Source organism: Eleutherodactylus coqui, chromosome 7 (genome assembly GCF_035609145.1).
Source record: "Eleutherodactylus coqui strain aEleCoq1 chromosome 7, aEleCoq1.hap1, whole genome shotgun sequence".
Classification (NCBI taxonomy): domain Eukaryota; kingdom Metazoa; phylum Chordata; class Amphibia; order Anura; family Eleutherodactylidae; genus Eleutherodactylus; species Eleutherodactylus coqui.
Window position 1 is genome coordinate 112,691,970 of NC_089843.1, and position 21,728 is coordinate 112,713,697.

General features: G+C 42.8%; 1 protein-coding gene across 4 annotated transcripts in view; it reads right to left on the reverse strand.

Annotated features, from left to right (window-relative positions):
• Positions 1–1,252: 1,252 nt before the first annotated feature.
• The window catches only part of PALLD (palladin, cytoskeletal associated protein), a 290,555-nt gene continuing 270,079 nt past the window's right edge, over positions 1,253–21,728 (reverse strand). For all 4 annotated transcript variants that reach the window (XM_066573548.1, XM_066573549.1, XM_066573551.1 and 1 more), the window contains 6 exons: positions 18,189–18,283; positions 17,643–17,775; positions 12,672–12,879; positions 8,894–9,059; positions 5,644–5,777; positions 1,253–4,085 (listed from right to left, as the gene is read on the reverse strand). In XM_066573548.1, coding sequence (XP_066429645.1) covers positions 3,922–4,085; positions 5,644–5,777; positions 8,894–9,059; positions 12,672–12,879; positions 17,643–17,775; positions 18,189–18,283 — 900 coding nt within the window. In that variant the 3' untranslated portion in view covers positions 1,253–3,921. The remainder of the gene's footprint in view (positions 4,086–5,643; positions 5,778–8,893; positions 9,060–12,671; positions 12,880–17,642; positions 17,776–18,188; positions 18,284–21,728) is intronic.

The window sequence follows — 21,728 nt, forward strand, 5'->3', positions numbered from 1 at the left end:
CCCATTCACTTCAATAGGGCTCATCCTTCAGTGCAGTGTTTCTCAACTCCAGTCCTCAGGGACTCCTAACAGGTCATGTTTTCAGGATTTCCTCAGTATTGCACAGGTGATGTAATTATTGTCAGTGCCTCAGACATTGCCACAGGTGATGTTACTATAGGATATCCTGAAAACATGACCTGCTGGGGCTCCCTGGGGACTAGAGTTGAGAAATACTGCTCTAGTCCCAACCTGGGCCACTGTGCAGTGTATGGCGCTGCTGGCAGCAAAACAACTAGAAGTGGGACGACCCCATTTAAGCTCCTTTTACACCTTAGTGAAAAAAGTGATCTGACTACTGTATGTCGATGAGGTGCTCCTGAATTTCAACACGCAATCCTTTTATTCACCCTGGAGAGAAGACACTGACAGGGGTATCTAGCAGCAATTTCCCTCACTGTGCCCATTGAAAAGACATGAATGCTCTGCTGAACTGAGCATTCATGGGCACGAGGGAGCCAGGACAGGTAGCTATTGAAGGGGTATGGGTACCTTTATAGTTGGTGCTACAGGAAACATTCTGGCATCTAGATTTGTCTCATCAGTCTACAAGTTGGTGAAGTAGGTTTTACGTCGACAGTGAAGGTTCCCATATTGAAACCTCCCTGATATCGCACATGGCATGCAGCTGCTTGGCCTTAGAAGCCAATGCATGAATGGGGTTGGAGCTCGGAACTGAACCACTACCCAGGGCAGGTTAATTTTTATTTTTGAGAAATCATGGACTTACCACAGTGCAGCCGAGGTACTCTTGTTCCTGGACCTTCCCACTAATGAGTGACGACAATTGGCGTCACCAAGTGAGCCCTAGCAGGGCAAATGCTTGACACAATGACTTGTCTTGAGGTTTACAGAGCTCTCAAGTCATTGTATTGCCTCTTTGACTATACAAAAATTGCATGGTGGGTTTTATATGTTCATTTGTTGTTGAGTGATAGCATAGTCATATAATTAGAGACAGTGTAATGTAACTATGAGCGTCAGCCTGTGACCGGGCCTCATGAAGCATTGTCAATGGAAAACTCCTTTACCGCCTTGCAAGAATAGCTACTGATGACAACTAAAATACCACATTAGGGAAACGTCTGCACACAGGGTAAGAATAGTAACCAGAGCTGCTGGCGGGTGCAACGGGCACCTGACATCCTCAATCACATAGAAAGGGGAGGGAATCTGTGCAACAAACAACCCCCAGAGGAGGAGGACGACGACATGTTTTTGAAGAAACAATCTTTATTTAAATCCTTGCATAGCAATTATCATAAAAACCTTACCCCACAAAAGTACATTTGTTCTTGTTATTAAACAGACGTGGCTAAACTTCAAAATTGTCTCAGCTCATAACATGGCCCATACGCACCAGTTGAGGCATCCTCTATAAATACAGATATATGGTGGCGGCATAACACAAGTGATTTCTAAATGACAAGTCACATTAACAGAGGTGTCCGGCGATACAAATTTTTTTTTTCTCTTTTTCCTTTTCTTTTTTAGAAAAATGTTAAAGCCCTGTAGTTCTTGTTGATAAAGCTGTGCCATCTTATTAACAGGTGACATACCAGGTGGGTGGGGTGGACATTTCATTTTTTGCCCCCATCCCACTACAGGAGCCTTACAGAAGACCGTTTAGGGACCTTTCACACAAGCCAGAACTATGCTACAAGACGCAGCTAAATCTGCAGAATTCCACCCCAAGAGCCGCAGGTCTGACTGCAGATTTTGGTGCAGAAGTTTCCGCGTCTTGCAGTGCGCCCGTCCCATGTGAAAAGGGTCTCAGTGATAAGAGGACATATTGTAAAGGGCATTAGTCGGTACTAGAAGTGCACACTTCGGAAGACATTGACATGTATGTATTTAAAAACAGCACCAAAACCATACTGTGCCGTCACACTACACAAGAGAAAGGAAGAAAACAAAAGACCTAGTCATCTGTATAAAAAGCCACTAACACCCCTCTAGTAATACATATTGTGAGTTATATAGGTGTGTGCAAGGAGATACATATGAAGTATAGCGAGGTATAACAGATAAATAATGATATATGTGCTTCCTATACGGTACATGGTGTCTTCTTGCTTTCTCCTTTGGCCAAGTACTTTCGTACCATTAATATGAACAGCTTGGATTTTCAGGTAAAGGAGATTTTAGAACATCAGTAAATCCCCAATACTTTGGACACCTTGTGTCACTCTGCTGCTGGCATTCTCAGGGATTTCCTCTGTTTTAGTCAATTATTCCTGCTGCGATGTCAATTAGCGCACCTCAGGAAATGCTTACTCATGCCGTTTCTTCCTAGTAACGTGGCCCTCAGTGTCCCTGAATTGCTATGTCCTTTCTATAGAGGCAGTCATACAAAAAAAATCTTGCTGAAAGCGTGCTGGCATGAACTCTTAACAGTCATGTTTTACTTACGTATGCCTAAAAATCAGCAAGACAGACGTGGAGCATGCCCTTAGACCTGGCACAATAGGGCAGGCATTCAGTAAGTGGTACGTCATATAAATTGGCAGTGCTATATCAATACCGAGAGGTAGTTAACCAACAGATTGCTTTATGTGCCGCTTGTTAATAACTGTAGACTTGTAGGGCGACTTCTCCCAGCGTTCTCCTGATGGTTTGATATTAAGGAAATAAAAGTCCCCGAGTGTCCAGTACAACAATAAAAGCTCCTCACATCTAGGATGGAGTTATCATCTGGCCCCTGTTGGGGCTGGTGCCACTTTACAGAAACCACCATCTTCCAGATTTACTTCCAAAATACAAGCCTGCTTTTGGGGCAATTCGGAGGCAGCACTAAAAGGTCTTCACCGTACTCTAGTCTATCTTGTATCCTGTGATGAAACGTAGCTATACAAAGACTCGCACCACATCCATCTTGTATTCTAGAAATGATCAATCCCGTTGGCTTTGGTTTTCAATCTTCTCTTAGCCGTGGCTGGTTTAGACTGAGACACGGCAGGCTTGTGCATGTAAAACAACATTGCCTGCGTGATAAAACACTTGAACCTGTCATCTTCACCTTCATGAATCATCTACTACATACATTTGAATGTTCTCCTCGCCGTCACCAAATTTATAATGTACTCTCTATTAACTGGAATACAAGTAGCCACTGACCACGCTGCTGCGACCTTGTCATCACGTGAAGGTCACCTCCCTCCAGGACAACCCTACGCCTCAGGAACCTCATCGTCTTACAACATACCTCATGGAGTTTGTGAAAATGGAGTGGGCCATCCTGAAAGTATCTGAACACGGCGCCAGTGGGGATTGTGAAGTAAGCAACAGCAAGGGCTTTGCATTAGTGACCTGCAAATGTTCTCAGGGTGCGAAGCGTTTTATGTTCTGCTCCAAGTCCATAGCCAGCTACGTCCGCAGTCGTCCCCGCTTGTATCACCTTTGTGAATCCTCAGGACGTTTTTTTTAACCTCCCGATGTCCAATGTTAATTAATCGTAGTCGTTACAATAGTACACATAAAGCAAGCTGTATTTTTACACTCTTGAAGCATTATAACCTTTTGCAATAGACAAACATATTGTGGGTGTTTGTGGCACTTCAACATAAAACATTGCACACTATTGTCCTACACCGCCGTCTTAGCAGACATAAGGCACAAAACAAGCAGAATAAACAAGATCCTTTCATAGAGCAGAAGAGTGAATGATACTTATGTGCATAAATACATAAGGTTTCTCATCCCTGCTATCCTATGCTCAAGACTGCTTACATATATAGTTAATATGCAGTTTAACATGTCTCTATCAGGTTAGCTGAAGGCGTGTCTGACTTGTTACATGATGTGAGACTGCTGCCAGCTGACAGCCGGAGATTCCAATGGCTTCCTCTTATGGCTGCTACAGAAAGTTCCCACATGTCCCATCTACAGGTCATCACTCTCCACCAGTGCAGGTTGCAGATGCACTGGATTTGCTTCTGGCAGGAAAGCAGCCTTGATGTCCAGCCCTTGGTCAGAAAGTGCTGCGTATCGACTGGCGGATGGACGTACTTTCCTTGTTTTGGGAGTGTGTGATTGTTGCCACTGAGCTGTGGAGAGAAATGGAGTTGGTGAGTCAAACTGAACTTTGATAATATTGCAGGACTGTCTTATTGTAGGGATCCCTGCTAGACTCACATGCTTTCCAATCTCAAAATTATATTACATTACAGTAAAGGGGTTACCCAGAATCAGATCTGGTCACCTGACCACGAGATAGCAATGGCATTCCACTTGATCAGACATATCAGCTGAGAACCCAACGATCCCAAGAACAGTGGTCCTGTGTCCTCCTCTCCTCCACATTGTACTCCTGCAGTGAAGAGGTCCTGGAAAGGAGCAGGGGCCGACTACTACCACTGTATTCATTCAATGGGACTGCCAAAGATAGTAGAGTACAAGCACTCAGCTACTGCTGGTAGTCTCAGAGTTGAATGAAGAAGCGGCACACAGACTACCACGGCTCCATTCAGACTCCTCCCCACAGTGCAATGAGGGGGGGGGGGGGGGGGGGAGAAACACACGTGATTTCTAGTCTCATCTGCAATATCGACTCTGTGTACCGGTGAACAGCTGACTGCCAGATGGTCAATCTACTATTGATGGCCTATGCCGAGGCCTGCGTCATGAATAATGTAAGGCTGGACTACTCCTTTAATATTCATACTCTCCCTACAGCTACTGATTGACAGTTCTCTCTATGTGAATAGTAATACAGAGGGAACTGTCATTTAGCAGTTGAAAGGCAGGGAACATGACAATAAAGGCCCATTTACACGGAGCGATGATCGCTCAAATGACTGAGTGACAGCTTTGAGTGATCATTTTGCATAAACTATTAAGTAATTACTCTTAAGTAGCTGAGTAGCTAAGTGTGCAAGTGAAGCCTCTAGCAGAATGCAGTTAATAGCCCGAGGGCTCTTATCGGCGCTCAGATCCTTTGTTCTATGAAGGGAAACAATGCTATCAGCACTACCCGCGAAGAACGGATAAGGCTGAATGATGATTTTTAGGTTGGCTTGAATTTAACGATCAGCTAGCAGTGCACGATGGCCGGGCTTTTAGATGCAACGATGATTGCACAAATGATCGCTTTTTTAGCGTTTTTTGAGCGATCATCGCTCTGTGTAAATGGGCCTTGAGCGCTGCAGAATAAGCTGATGCTATACGAATAAAGATCATTTTTTATTATTAAAATCGGAATATTCATTCCACAAGGGACTTCTCTCTGCCCGGCCCTGCCCTCTTTAAAGAAAGTTTAACAAAACTACTAATTGGTGTAAGTGAGAGCCCACTGAATTCAGCAGGTGTCACTATACCGTGCTGGCCGTAGACAAGGAACCATAAGTATTTCTCTTTAATTCAATTCTATTTCCATATTTCAAACAGAGCAAATAGCGCAGTCAGCTCTGCCATTTGTTCAGTTTGAAACACAGAAGTGAAAGGGAACGTAATTAAAAGGAAACATTGAAATCAGTGGGGAACAAAAACATTAGATTCTGTTTGATTTCTGCTTCTCTGCTCCAAAAACAGAACAGAGGAATGGAGATCTCTAGCGCTAGTGAGAGCAAACGCTTACGGGCTCAGAGGGTAGGACAAAAAACTTACTGTGTACATCAAGCCTTGCAGTACAAGATACAATGCCAGCCTCGTTCTTTGCCGATACAGTGTACCATCCAGCGTCCTCCTTAGTGGCACCTTGAATTAGTAGGCAGAGGTAACCATAGTTATCTTGATGCATGCTGGGAAAAGAAAACCTACAATTATTTCGTGTCACCAATGATGTCACAGCAAACTGTCATATAACTAACTTTCTAGATGGACTAATGTGCTTTTACTTCTCTAGCCTTAAAAAGAAAAAACGACAAGACAGAGAAAGTCTATTTTCTCACACTGCGTAAACTGGTCAAGGAGGATTCATGGCGGATTCGCTGTGGAGTTTGTGATGCAATCAGTTTTGCCAGTGAATTAGCTGGATGCACAAGGTGAAAACCCACATTTGTAAATCAATTTCCACACATTTTTATCTGCAGGATGAGGATAGGATCTGGTCTGCTACTGTAATATGTTCTGCATTTCACACATACAAATCCAGGTGGAACATCTGCAGCATTTCTTCCCTATACGAACACTGATTCAGAATCCTATTTTCGGGGATTTCCTCATGATTGAGCAGGAGCTGTAGCCCCAAGATAGCTTCATAGCCCCACCACATCAGTATGCAGTAAAAGCTTTACTAATATAAAATGCTTCAGTACAATCTAGCTATTTGGGTGGTTTCACAGTATTGTTTAGTTCAAAAAGTTGCCACAAAAACTGAGGCTTTTTTTCCCCAAAGCCAGAAGATTAACAAGGAATAAGAGATCTAAAGCAAGCTTATACGGCTTCCTACTGGGCCCACTCCTGGCTTTGGAGATAGAAACTGCCATAAAAAAACTCTGGCTTTTTTTTCCCCCAAAAAATCTTGTGTGAAACTACCCTTAGAGCAAAAAGACACCTCGGACAGATGCATGCAGCACGATTTCATCCTGTCAAATTCAGCAAAGTCAATGGAGTTTGTTCGGTTCCATCATACGTCTATTCTGTGTGGTCAGGGTTGTAGGTTTCCTGCTTCTCCATTGGAGCAGAAAGCCAGAAACCCCTAGCTCGGATGTGAACCAGCCCTTACATTAAAGGTTCAAACAAAGGCTGGACAAATCTCTCTGGGATGATTTAGTGAATCCTACAACATACTGATATGTAAGTGCAACCTGCTGACTTCGCCCCTGTCATCATTAGAACCAGAATTTGATGCAGTGCAATGAGCAAAACAACAAAAACAAGCATGGGGCTGACACATGGAAGCGCCCAGGTATCAGTCTTCAGTAGAACATATTCTTGCTTGGGCCGTGATCTGCAGTGTCCTCACAGATGTCCGATAAGTCATCTGCCCATAGAGTGGACCCTCCAGGATCACTGAAGATGGTGTTTATGCCTCAAAATGTGTCTTAGAGAGAAGTCAAGGGAAATCACAGAAATAAGGTCCCTATTAAAATATAACTTTTAATAGATATATATTAAAATAATTGGCCAAATAGACAGGACACACATAGCTATGGTTAATTTTAATACTCCATAGCACTTCAGCATCCGCTTCAAACAAAAGAGAGAGTTCTCATGAAAGTGTTGCGCTGAATCTCCTGCTTGATGGTGATGTAGAAGTGATTGGGACTCAAAAATGCTCTCTCCTCTTTGAAGTCATTCAATGAAGAAGTCCCTTAGTCAGGTTCTGAGTACTTCCTACTGTATTACTCGGGCTGTAATATCAATATACAGTACGCTAGAGATATATAATTTACCATTGATAGTATCTGATATAAGGATACTCCCTTTACATACGAGCACACAGACGCATTTTCTTAAAACCACAGCACACTCTGTCGGTTCTCCCTGTACCATTGATGCATACTGATAGTCCGTGCTCTCAAGTTGAAGTGAACTACTGCTAGTGCCTGTGCTGATAAATCTCTGTTAGCCCTCGCAGTATCTGCTCTTGCTTTATATCAGAGCACACACCGTAGCATTAGCTCACAATGCAGCATGCATATAGTAGGTTCTCCCTTATTGCTGCGATGTGCACCGATGGTCTCTGGCTGAGATATAACAATCTGCACCATTAGCCCTAATAATAGCTGCCTAACGCTTTTCCCTTCATAAAGAAGTTCATCAGGAGCATCGGATATAAGTTATGCTGGTATAGCTACATGCCAGTAAAGATACTAGAACCACCAAAACAACAAAAGTGCCACCAGCCCTGATGGTTTTATCACATTTACCACAAGTCTTCCGTCAGGGCTGAAGGTGCATTCGTTATTCTGCTGGTGCCATGGAGTTTTAATATTAACCATCGCTATGTGAATCATCTTTGTGTGTCTTGTGCAAAATTACACTGTATCAATTTGTGATTATAATTCATAACCACCGCAGGAAGTAAAGTGGCTGCATATTCTTCCCTAAACATCACCGAGTGATCCGCAGTTCAACTGAAGCTTCACCTCACAGACTTCTGGCTCTGCGTACCTACATGCACATAATACTGACAGCTTTCTGCTCCATTTTAGCTTCTTTCTGCATTTGGACCAGAAAGCAGGGAGGACTATATGTAAAAACGCTCTCAGGATTAGGCTGGGAGCACATTACCATAGGATGGAAGTGCGTTCTGGCCTGACCGCAGGTCTCCTGGACCTGAACTCCATAGGTAGGCATGATGCTCTGAGTTCAGCTCAGGAGACCTGTACTCAGGCTGGGACACACTTCCATATTACGGACACAAAGTGGTAGCCAAAACATGGTAGTGTGCTCCTGGCCTTACTTGTATTATATGCAGGGAGTGCAATTCTGTGGGGTGCAGCTGTAGCCAATAGCCGCAGAACAGACAAGGGGGGCATCATTTTGGCAAATGCTCATGTATTGCCCCATGACACTGGGGAAACCAGAATGAAATAATTAGCGAGCGTGGTATGATAGATCACCCCAGTAGGTCCGCTTTAATAGTTTAGAAAATGTTCCCAGAGTCTCATTTTAAATGATCAGTTACCCAATTTATGTATTTTAGAGTCAATTTATCGAGTTTACACCTCATAATGCCTGACAGATTTGGAGAAACTACAAAGCACATCCATGTTGTCATTCACTCTGCATTACTACATGACGGAGACCTCAAGCTGCATCTCTTCCTCCGTCTGAAAGATGAGGAAGTGTAAATTGTAGCTGGCCAAACTGAAGCTGGAGGGTAAAAGTCCCTGAGCAGAACTAGTTCTTCCCATCTACAAGTTGGCCTTTTAGTTTTCCCAACAGCATGTTACAGTCATTGTACTACCTGACTCTGTCTGTGTTGTACGTCAGGGATTCGTTCTCCTTCTTCCAGAATATCTGCGGTGGAGGCATCCCAGAGACTCGGCACTCTAGTCTCACTGGGTAGCATTCAGCAACACCCGTGTTTTGAAGTTTTTCCAAGAACACTGGTGGTTTGTGGGCATCCCGAGCTATCGGAAGGGAAAAAAAACAAAAACACATTGTTAATATAAATCCAAATTTCAAGCTGTATGAAAAAACTGACAACTGACAAGTTCCTGATTCATTTTGAAAAGTAAATAAAAGGGGTTTTGTGTTTTTAACCCCTTAAGGACTAGACACTTTTTAGGGATTTATGTGGTAGTTTTATTGACCTATTTTCTTTCCTTTAACTACCAAAATTACTTTTGCTGCATTTTTTTCCTGTGACATATAGGGCTGTTTTTCTAATAGCTTTTCACTGTCCCCCCAGTTTTTTAGTTTTATTGGGGGTAAAAAGCAAACAAAAGCCAAAAAAAACCAACCACATTTATAGTTTTTAAAAAAAAAAAATTGTATATTAACGCTATTGTATTGTTTTGGATTACAGGGGGAAATAGCGACAGTTTTGGTTGGCATGGGCTTTTGGTTATTTTCTTTCTTATGTATACATTGTTGTTTTATTCTATAATTTCGCTTTACTTATTTATGCAATTCTGTTCTTCCACTATCTATGTCCTCCATGACATCATATAAAACCTATGGGGGGGGGGGGGGGGGAGAGACAGTCACATGTTTTTTTTTTTGTTTTTTTTGTGTCATTTTTCCACTGTAGCTGAGGCATTCATAGGAGCCCCAGTTACAGGGAGAAACATCCCCTGTAGGGACATTAGTCACCGGCAGAGCTGATCAGGGTCTGCTACGAACCTGCAGCTGTGCTGTGCCAGAGGTCACCCGGCGGTCACTGACTGCTGGCTGGGCTCATGCAGTGGAAGAAAGATTTCCACTTTCACTTTTTTAGTACATCACGCTTATTAAGCGATGTGCACTAAATAAAGGAGAAGGCAGAAAGGGTTAAAACCCACTTCTCCCTCCTCCTCCGGGTTATCAGCTGTGACTAACAGCCGACAACCCATCCTGCTTCTGATTGATTGCAGAAGCAGGAGGCTTTAATCCTTGCCATAAATTTACAGTGCTTGTTCCTTAATGGGTTAAACATGAGTTTTCATAGCAGCCTAATGGCAATCTGTGTGGTACTAATTGATTTCTAGGTAAAAAAAAAATCAAAACAGGTAAAATGCATTACATTGTGTTAACAGCCTCTCATTATCTAAACAAACATGCAATAGAATTTTCCTATGAACATGAGGACATGAATAGACCATGACAAATATTTGTTCTCATCAACCAACGGGCATGACGACAATACAAGCTATATTTAACATCTGTTCTGTTGGTACATGACCTGCGTGTAAAGATATACAGCCTGTCAATCCACAAAAGACTCGCCTATGATATTTACACATCCAGAATATACATATAAAATAGGACGACTACTTCTGTCACCATTCTTCAAGTATTAACAGTGCTGTGTGGTTAGGACCATAAAGCCCAAACACATGAGTGTTTCCCCCATCAGCTTGCCCTTAAGAGTTGTACGGGATTAGAGAAACTCAACTGCTTCACTACCACCCCAAGAATGGATTTCCGGCCCTTGAAAAGGTGGTCTAAGGCGGAATTTTTGCGTGAATTTCGCCTCTAAAAACTGTGTGGCACAACCGGTATCCTTCTGACGTGGTTTGTGGCACAGATCCGCTTGCAGAACTTTCAGAAACATGATATTTGATATTAGAATTATGCACACAGATTTTGCCCAGCATAAAAGCAGCATGCGCATCAAAAACCACATCAGAAAGATACGGGTTTTAGAGGTGGAAAATTCAGCTGCGACTTCCACCATGTGAGCATACCCTGAGGCCTCCTCACACAGACGTTTTGTACAGTGTTTAGCGCTGCCTCTTCAGCGCAGCGCTAAACGCTGTACAACACTTCCATGCATTTCAATGGGGCTGTTCACAAAATGCAGAGTCTTCAATGCTGCACTTTGACAGCGATGCATGTTCTTTCTTTGCCCATTTTCAGCCCTGCGTTGCCCATTGAAATGAATAGTCAGCGGTTTCAGCACTGCTGAAAACATGGCACAGCCTGGTACAGCATTTTTGGCAGCGGTAACCCCACAGCAGTTTTCGGGGAGGGGGGGGGGGGAGCTTGAAATATAAGCCCTACTCCGAAAATCAGCCCTAGCTACACTACAAGAGATTGCTGTGATTGGCTGAGCCAGCGCCGAGAACCAATCAGAGTCGGTGCTTGATCAATCAATCACAGCCATTCATTGACTGGATCAGTGAATCAAAGCTCAGTGGCTCTGATTGGTTCTCAGAGCTGGCTCAGCCAAACATAGCAATCTCTTGCTGGAGGTGGGGTTCTCAAACCTCGGTTCCAGCAATAGATGTCCTGTCAGTGCACGGAAGGCCTGGAGCAGTGCTAGAGATCAGCGGCAGGGACCCGGACGGCACCTGCTAGGTGAATATTGCTTTTTTTTCCCTTCAAGCTTCCTTTGCTGCATTTTTAGCTGTGCTGAAAACATGGCCAAAAAGCTGTGCAGTCCACTTTACATCTGAACGAAGAAGTGTTAAGCTCCTTTTACACACAACGATTATCACTCAAAAGCCATTTTTTGAGCGATAATCGTTGTGTGTAAATGTGCGTTCATCCATTGTTGACTTAAGGACAGCATGAAATCCTCGTCCCTGATTAGAGGGACTGCACGCCGAGTTCTCCATGGGCAGCACTGATAACATTCTTTAACAGTTGCTGTCCTGCTGGAGGACAATAGCGATGTATTTAGAGAACAGACCACCCCCTGTTCTCTAAGCACATATGCAATGAAGTACTAAAGGGCCGATTAGACAATTAGTAGCTAATGCAAAATGATTGCTCAAAATTAGTCAGGAACTGACAGTTTTGAGCGATCATCTGGGTGTGTAAATGCACCTTAAATGCAATCCACTTCACCAGAGGAATACTAAGCCTCAGTCTTCTGCAATATTGTCAAGGAGCAAAACGGTCAATTCATCTCCGCACGGATTCAACACCTTAATGCTAAACCTTACAAAGAAACATCCCAAACAAATGGACACTCTGCCAAGGACTACTACAAACAGATGACAAGCAGACCAAGTGCAATACTTTCCAGCTTGTGCATCGAGTTTGCTTAGCCAAAAAAGGTCTTGAGGTTGAGCTCTGCACGAGGAGCGCACTACAGCCCGCGCAGCCTTCCTAGGTCCGGCTGCATTTTTCATATAAGTACAACTCGTAAACCAAATGCACTAAAATAGCTGTGAATTCTAATGTGCGTGCCAAAAAAAACTAACGGGGAGTCCCCAATCTCCTTATATTGGCCTAGAAGATATAAAACAGCTCCGCTCCAGCCCTTCATCACTAAGGTTACAGTGTGAACACATGGATACCGAGTCTAATGGAAACCTGCCATTCACAGACTGACTCCGTAGGTGTGAATTTATCCTTGTAATGGTCCTGGGTAATGAGGCCTATGACACCGTAAGAAATGTACACTACACGTTAGTGCAAATTAATGAGACCGAAAACTCAGGTGTCAGAAAAAAAGTGCATTATATCTGGTGCCAAAAATAATAGGCCAAGCTTTACTGTTAATTACGTCACCACCAAATACCAAGAGGGACAACGCCAGACATTATAGAATGGTTGACAAGGTCCAGTCCAATACCATACCAGTTACTTACCAGCAACTATGAGCTCCAAGCTGAAGGAATTCTGGCCAGCACGGTTAGAGGCCACACAAGTATAAATTCCTGCGTCTCTCGAGGTGACTGGCTCAATGATCAGCGAGTGCACGCCATTCTCACGCACCAGCATCTTGTGAGAGTTGTCTGGACGGACAGGCCTGCCATTCAGTTGCCAACTTAAGTCAGGAGTTGGTAGTCCACTAACCTGCGTATTGTACAGAATGCATACATCATCACTAAAGAGAACTCTGATCATCCAACAGTTTATGTCAGTAATGGAATAATACAGCCACAATATGTAAATGTACTGCAGTAGCCCAAAATTTGCGGCAGAGCTGGCTTTTTAAAATTTCGTTTCATGGCGTCAGTTATATCAAGTTTCTGTTGCTCTTTGACAGGCAGACTAGTTACCGTGGTTGTGCCATAGTATAAAGTTATTCCCCATCCACAGGACAACTTCCAGATCGGTGTGGGGTCCGACTGCTGGGACCTCCACGATTCCAAGAATAATCTTCATGACTCGCTGGAAACCAGTTCTCTGAATTAGAGAGGGTACCATGGTCTAAAAGTTAGCCCTTATGCCGTAGATGGGAAAAATCTTTCAACTATGGCACAACTCCTTTAAGTAGGCTGGGCTATTCTACGCCAGAACTTTTGAAACCCAAATCAGTGGGCTCTGCCAAGACAAAACTATAGAGGTCATGTAAAAAGTAGAGACCAGTGTTTAGATCTCGATATGAGTAAGTTTTTTGGGCTTGCTTCAGTAATAAAGCTAGGTGACGTCACCCCCAGCCTGCAGTTTCTGTGTATGCAGCCGCTACCGGCTGGAGTGGCTGTGGCTCACGTGTTTGCTCTGTGCTTTTTTCTTAAACTACTGGCCATTGCCTTCTGCTCCTGTTCTCCACCCACCTTTGCTCGGTGAGTGCTTTCTACATTGGCATATTGTTCTTTTTTGGCATACTTTTCAAGTTTAGCACACAGTTTGCACATTATTGCTATTGCATTTTATATACCCTGGTAGGCTGGGGTAGTGGCCTACTCACGGTTGCAGCTACTTGGCATATACTTTTGGCACGGGGTTATACACAGTTACTTGTATATATCAAAGACAAAGCTATACAGGCCATGTAAAAAGTAGAGCCTTCCTGTAAATTCCTGTCTATAAAAGTGTCAGCTGAATTCACTGAATTGAAATTAAATTTCAACACTGATCCCATATTACCACTGCTTATCAAGCCTGCTGTATATTAGTGCAAGCCATTAGATTGTATAGGACACCTTGCACATATATCTACTATAAACATACATCAATGGTTTATTTTTGCAGTTCCTCTGAAAAACTCAGGACATATAGGGGTCTATACATCCCACACCATGAGAGGTCATTGGCTGAGGTCAACATCTGATTGCTGCCATGTGTTAGAGAATTAGCCGCAGATCTGTCATTCATCAAGCAGTCAGATCACCAAATGCAGGTCCAGAGCCCCGATGTAGACCCGTCTGAGACCGACTCCGTTGATTTCTGACTACCATAAATGGAGGGAATTCTATTGGGAACTGATTGGTGTTAATGATGAGATTCAAAAACTAAGACTAACACGGGGCTTCCTGTATTTGTAATGAGGGACAGGGTGAGCATTACCGGTAGAAGGATGAAAATCACTTAATACACACAATGTACACATCTGCAGCAGACCAATATGAGCAATTGAAAAGTAGAACCTTCAATCCCAACAGTCATATTCAATTTGGAAAAACCCTTTTAAAGGTCACTTTATTGTGGATTTTGCACTAAACGTTTCATGTGAATCTATTTGCGCAGAACTCCGTCGTATTAAGTGTATTTTTAACCCCTCAGATTCCCTTTAAGGTTAAAATGAGTTATGTCACCGTCAGCAGATTATTGTAACGTAACCCAATGTGGGGGGTTCTGTTCTCCAAAGTCCTTTTTTTTCTTAATAATAAAAGCATCTCTGATATTTTCATCCATAGTTCTCCCACGTGGAGAATGAATGTAGCAGAGCGGTCTGGTGACTGGTTCACGGTGTCTCCTAGCTGCCTTTTCGTCCCCCCTTCATCTGTGTATGTGCCTTCTGTGGGCAGCTTCACTGCTCTCCTCTCCTCTGCACTTGCTCGGGAGGCACCTTGCAGCACTATGTGAGTAACGCCTACTCGGTCATGCCGTCGAGCTGACAGGGCCGGGTTTTTGGGATGAAGAGGCTGCTAGAAGACAGTCCGGACCGCCCACTGGACCAGTCTGCCATGTTTACGTACCGCATAGGAGAACTTTTAATGCAGATTTCACAGATATACTTTCATTATCTGCCAAAGCCAAAAGGCCTTAGTAGAGGAGAACTGCCCACACTGCTGCACTGCTCTAGGATTACATTGCAGAAATCTGCTGACTGGTTCCCGTTATGGACCAGCAAATAATTTCTCCTTTTGTGTACCAGTGTTTTTATTTTTTGTCAATGTAGCTGTATGAGACTTTGTTGGAGGATGAGTTTTAGTAAGAACCAATTTTGGGTGCATATAATGTATTGAATACCTTAATTCTATTTCCCCATTGGTATTAATTCTTATGGTATTCGCCCTGTAGTATAAATACTATGTTAACTCTATTCTGCAGGTCATTACAGTTATGACAGCAAATTTCTAAAAGGTTTTTTATGTTTTACAACTTTGACCACAATATAAACCCTTTCTTCGTTTTTTTTTTGTGCAGAAGACATTTTTTGGCGTCACCACATTCCAAGACCAGAGCATTCTTATTTTTCATTAGACAGATCTGTGTGATGGTTTGTTTTTTTATTGGTATCATTTTGAGGTATATACACACACATGACATTTTGATTTTTCTATTATTGTTTGGGGAAGCAAGATTAACAGAAAATGGCTATTTTGGCATTTTCTTTTTCATTTTTTTTGCCATGCTGAATATATGTACTATTTTACAGCAACTGGTTGTAATGGATGCAATACCAATTATGTGCAGTTTTTCTGTCCTTTTTTCTATATATAAAGCCTTGTATAAGGGAGAAAAAAAGAAATTCCTAAACTTTTCAGTAAAAAACATTTAGATGCTAGAGACATTGCTGACTGTGGCATCTGCAAAGTTTAACGCTGCAGAAAAGGAGCAAGTCCTCATCTTTTCACTCCCACTCTTTCTGGTTAAAAAAAAAAAAAAAGAAGGCCCCCATATCTGACAATGAGAAAGCAAAATTTGCTCTCTGATTGATGAGGAGTTGATAATATGAGGAAAAGTTCATGTCACTCCTCCCTTTGGGACAGGGAGATCTACAAGAGAATCACAAATCTTCTCTGCCATTTGCTTGTTTCTCCGCCCCCTCCGCTTTGCACACACTGACTGAAAAGTGACAGCTGTAAAGTCAATATTCGCAACCCCACTTCAAATGGTTGTAGCTCTGGTTCTGTAAAAATCTGGACTTTAAAATTATACCAAAAGCTTGTCAATAGTGCGGATAGAACCAAAGCTGTTTGAAATGAAATGAGCTCTGGTCTTTTCCTACAGTATGAACAGAGCTCATCCTAAACTGTAGAGGGGAAGAGAGTTCATTTCATATCAAGGAAATATTTGTGAAATGTTTTTGAACCATGATATCTTATTTTTGGTCAATTGCTAACTGTATTATGCAAAATCCTAAATGAATCCAGGAAGACAAGAAAAAAAAAGAAGATTTGAGGTTGTTCCTACTTGGATTGGAAAACAATAAGAAGGAGACAGGAATCCTCTTAGGCCAGATTCATATTTGCTCTTCACACATAAAATAGAACCCATTGATTAAATTGGGTACGTTCACATGCACGTATTTTGCGTGCACATTTCGGTCAAGCAAAAATAAATAAGTACACAGCACGTTTTTTTCCCTGGGCACTTGTGCAGGGAAAGAACATTTTAAAATTCATGAAACCAATTGTCCATTTCAATGGCTGCACAGGATTTGTGCATGGAAAAAAATACCGTAAAAACCACAGTTGTGCACGCAAATATGCATACGCTCGTGAGAATCCGGCCTTATATGCGAGACAACTGAGCCAGAAACACTTTTATATGATTACATATACCACCGCGACATCTTCCCTCTATCAAAATAGCTTCCAGCTCGCCCAGGCTTTGGTGAGATTAGTATGTATTATCTGTGTCCGATCTGCACAAACATCTCACAGGTCTTCTATACAGCTCCTCTCCCAGCTGAATGCACAAGCTTCTTCCAACGCTTATGGAAGAAGAAACTCAGCTCAGCAATAACTGTACGGATTTAAGACGCTCTAAGTGACAAAGGTAACACCAAGTAATTTGTCTTTCAGCACAGTCTAAATCTATTACCTGATCGGTGGCTATGAATATTATTAGCTACTCTCAAGTTTCCTTTCCCATGGGAAGGTTTCAAGAGGCAGGAAGAGATGTGGAACAATTCTCTTTGAAGCATTACCTCACTACACATGTGCCAATAATCTCTAAATTGCATTCCCTTGATGCTTAAAGTCCTCCTACGTAGCCTGAACTGCTTTGAACCATCTCATGACATTACTTGCGTTGGTAATGGTTTAGCGTGCGAGCAAACGATGGTCGTCTATTGTGCTCACTGCAGTTGTATAAACACATTAGGTCACATTGCTTAACAGCGAGCTCAGATAGCACAGATACCGTAGACAATAAGCTGAAGCAGGTATAATAATGGCCGAGCCTGGAATATTTCTCCAGTTCAAGACTATAAGACAAGAAATAATTACGTTTAGTTGTTCAATCTCCTATGGTAGCAAGTGTGGGCATTACCAAGGAGATGTTATACAGGTCACAACTGGTCATGCATGGGATCCAGTATCATGAACTAGGCTATACTTTATTATAACTTCTGCTTGAAGAGTGGAGTTGCCTGAAAGTAGACCCTCTTTTCCACTACATATACAGTTCAGAAGTAGGACAGCAGTGTCTGGATTCATTACCTTGCAATCCATCCTGCAGAGCTTTCCTTCTTGTACAATGAGATCTCCAGGAGCCTGCAAGAAATGAGGACGGAAAAATCTCTCCTGGATTGGTTCATTTTCATCACCGCTATCTCTTGACCGAGACCGGGGTCTAAAGTGATGGGGAAAAAAAAAGTGAAAAAATTGTCTCCTTCCACAGAAATGTCTGTTTACAATACAAGTAACCAGACAATGACGCCATCGGCAAAAAATGCCGGGTGGCCAAAACCCTGAGTACACACAAAAATATTCAAGGATATTGTTTCAAAGTCTTGTGGTAAGACGCGATATAAAACATTGGTGATACATACCGCGTGCAGCGTGTAGACATCATGTCTGAGTAATGTTATTACATAATGGAAAAATCTGATTGTAAACACTAACCCAATGTTCTAATATCTGCAGATACAGTCCACCAATTATTTAATGTCTCACGTATGAACAATTGTCGTAAAGAATGAGGTTTCTTAGTTGCTAACCTCACAAATGTTCGTAAGTGTAATAAGCTTAATAATGGTAACATACCTTCTAATATGGGGCTGCGATGTGGGCGAGCGGGTACTTCTTCCTCTCTGGTTCACAGCCTGTACCATCAGCCTCCCAGTGCAACTGATTCTGCCCTGGAAATCACAAAGAAATCCATCAACTGAAGGAAGGAATATTTATACATATTCTAAAGGAAACAAATGACAAAGTAAAACTTGAGGACCGCCCTAAGGATCATCATATATAAGGCATGGTCTCGGCATCAATCGATGGGATCTAGGCTACGCCCAGATTGCAGGCCTCCATACATAATAGACTACAGTCTGAACCCACAGATTTCGGTGGGCCCGAAGGAGTGATAGGTTTATGGGGGCCTCCTGATAGATTATAATGGAGGAAAGAAAAATTGGGCACACTGAATTAACATGCAGTCCTTCTGTATTCCCTAGAGATAAGTTGCCACCAATGCTTTCTCGCTGTGGCTTTCTGCACTTTCCCAAAAATGAACGCTTGACCAAACTGAGCATTCATATTTACTGTATGAGGGGAGTTGGAAGAAATAGCTGTTGGGATAGCTATTCATTTAGACATGAACACTTGGTTCGGACAAGCATTCCTGTGTTGCACATGGCGACAGTGGAGAAAGTCTACTTGGTTCGGGCTTGTTCACATGGCGACAGTGGAGAAAGTCTACTTGGTTCGGGCTTGTTCACATGGCGACAGTGGAGAAAGTCTACTTGGTTCGGGCTTGTTCACATGGCGACAGTGGAGAAAGTCTACTTGGTTCGGGCTTGTTCACATGGCGACAGTGGAGAAAGTCTACTTGGTTCGGGCTTGTTCACATGGCGACAGTGGAGAAAGTCTACTTGGTTCGGGCTTGTTCACATGGGGACAGTGGAGAAAGTCTACTTGGTTCGGGCTTGTTCACATGGCGACAGTGGAGAAAGTCTACTTGGTTCGGGCTTGTTCACATGGGGACAGTGGAGAAAGTCTACTTGGTTCGGGCTTGTTCACATGGGGACAGTGGAGAAAGTCTACTTGGTTCGGGCTTGTTCACATGGCGACAGTGGAGAAAGTCTACTTGGTTCGGGCTTGTTCACATGGGGACAGTAGAGAAAGTCTACTTGGTTCGGGCTTGTTCACATGGCGACAGTGGAGAAAGTCTACTTGGTTCGGGCTTGTTCACATGGCGACAGTGGAGAAAGTCTACTTGGTTCGGGCTTGTTCACATGGGGACAGTAGAGAAAGTCTACTTGGTTCGGGCTTGTTCACATGGCGACAGTGGAGAAAGTCTACTTGGTTCGGGCTTGTTCACATGGCGACAGTGGAGAAAGTCTACTTGGTTCGGGCTTGTTCACATGGCGACAGTGGAGAAAGTCTACTTGGTTCGGGCTTGTTCACATGGGGACAGTAGAGAAAGTCTACTTGGTTCGGGCTTGTTCACATGGGGACAGTGGAGAAAGTCTACTTGGTTCGGGCTTGTTCACATGGGGACAGTGGAGAAAGTCTACTTGGTTCGGGCTTGTTCACATGGGGACAGTGGAGAAAGTCTACTTGGTTCGGGCTTGTTCACATGGGGACAGTGGAGAAAGTCTACTTGGTTCGGGCTTGTTCACATGGGGACAGTGGAGAAAGTCTACTTGGTTCGGGCTTGTTCACATGGGGACAGTGAAGAAAGTCTACTTGGTTCGGGCTTGTTCACATGGGGACAGTAGAGAAAGTCTACTTGGTTCGGGCTTGTTCACATGGGGACAGTAGAAAAAGTCTACTTGGTTCGGGCTTGTTCACATAAGTGTTTTGCTTTCCGTTAGTTTTTTCCTTTTTAAATGAAACTAGTAACAAAATGGAATTAAAATGGAAAAACAGTTTTTTTTCCCCCTCTAAAACAGACCTGGTAGACAGATCTGGCAGAATAAAAAAGACCATTTCTAGCAGTTTGTTTCCATTTACATCAGTTTTTAACTGACTTGTTTGGTCATCCCTTCTGTGCATGCTCATTTAAAACTGGACCTGTTAAAACAGACAAGAACGGAACAAAAGAGAAACTTTTCCATTCAGTTCCGCCGCTGATTATAATGTATAAAAAAAAAAAAAAAAAAAGGAGGAGGAGGAAGGGGTCTTTTCCATTTGCTTTTCATCTTCTTAGTGAAAATAGAAGTGCTGTAGTCTTTTTTTGTTAAAAAAGAAAAAAAAAAAGCAGATGAATGAACAAAACTGAACTTTATCTGAAATCCAGAGTCAGACTGAAATCAAGGAGAGTTACAAGAAGAAAAAAAAATAATGAACAGCAGTATGGGAAAAACAAAAGATTGCTGATGTGAACGCGTCCTTAGACAACAGGGGGTAGAGGTGCCTTTTTAGCATGGTGACTGGGCCATATATGTAGAATTTACAATTGATGGCAGTCGGCTTTGCCCAGTGAACAGAAATGTATTGAAAAGAATGTCCTAGACTGTCACATGTGGTTCCATCATACAAGTCCTCCTAATATAAACACGTAGGGTCACATCTGGGATAAACAGCAGACGCAGCGTTCTGACTTTGTAAACATGCAGTCATTTTGTATACAGATGGCTTAATATCAACCACAGAGAGTTGACTCAATGTTGATTTGTGCTATGAGACATACTGCCATTGTATGGAAATGACAAATGTGCTACTTCTGCGTATGTTATTACATACAACAAAGATACATATACCACGTCCGTTCTTTCACATCTGTCATGGTTTGCTTTCAGGAACCACAACACGCTGCCAAATCAATTGCATGATGGATAGGGCCAGCACCCTATGGTCCCACTGACTTACAACATGTAGTTTTCATTGTTCGGACAGAAATTAATAAGCACTGCACCGTCAAATACGATTTAATCTGTGACTTAAGTAGTGGAGCAAATGAAGAATGTGCGTTCTATACCAAGTCCTGTTTATTCACCCAGCTAGATCTAGAATAGATGCTCAGGATAGAGTACAAGTGTGGGGGGGGAGATTTCATCATCTAACACACCATTAATTCCAGGGCGCCTTCCCATGAAAAGCGGGATTTATGTAGAATAAACAAGAACTCTATGAGTACCAGACTAGTATAGAAGGACTCTGCCCACGAGGGCTGGCAATCTATAACAGGGAAGAGTAAAGGAGGCAGTAGGGGAGGGTAAAAGCTGTTCATATAGCATATTAGTGGCACAAGGATTACAGAAGGCTTTTTTGAAGCGATGGCAGGTCTGATTGTTTGGAGTACTGAGTTCTAGCGGGATGTATGATAGATATCTTGGAGATAACTGAATAAGGAGCAAAAAGAGAAGAGCAAAGTAAGACTTCTTATGAAGCCTGGAGATTACGTATAGAGAGGAGATTAGGTCATACGGTAGATGTATGGAAAGACAGGTTGTGGACAGCCTTATAGGTCATTGATAATATTTTGAACTGAACTAACCGGTAAACGGGTTGTCAGAGAAGAGACGGGTAAAGGAGTAATGGGGGGGGGGGGGGGAGGTGGATTAGCTGGGCAGCAGAGTTAAAAGTGGATTGGAAAGATGCAAGAGAGTGTTGGATGTGAAGCCGTGGGATTCTATAAGC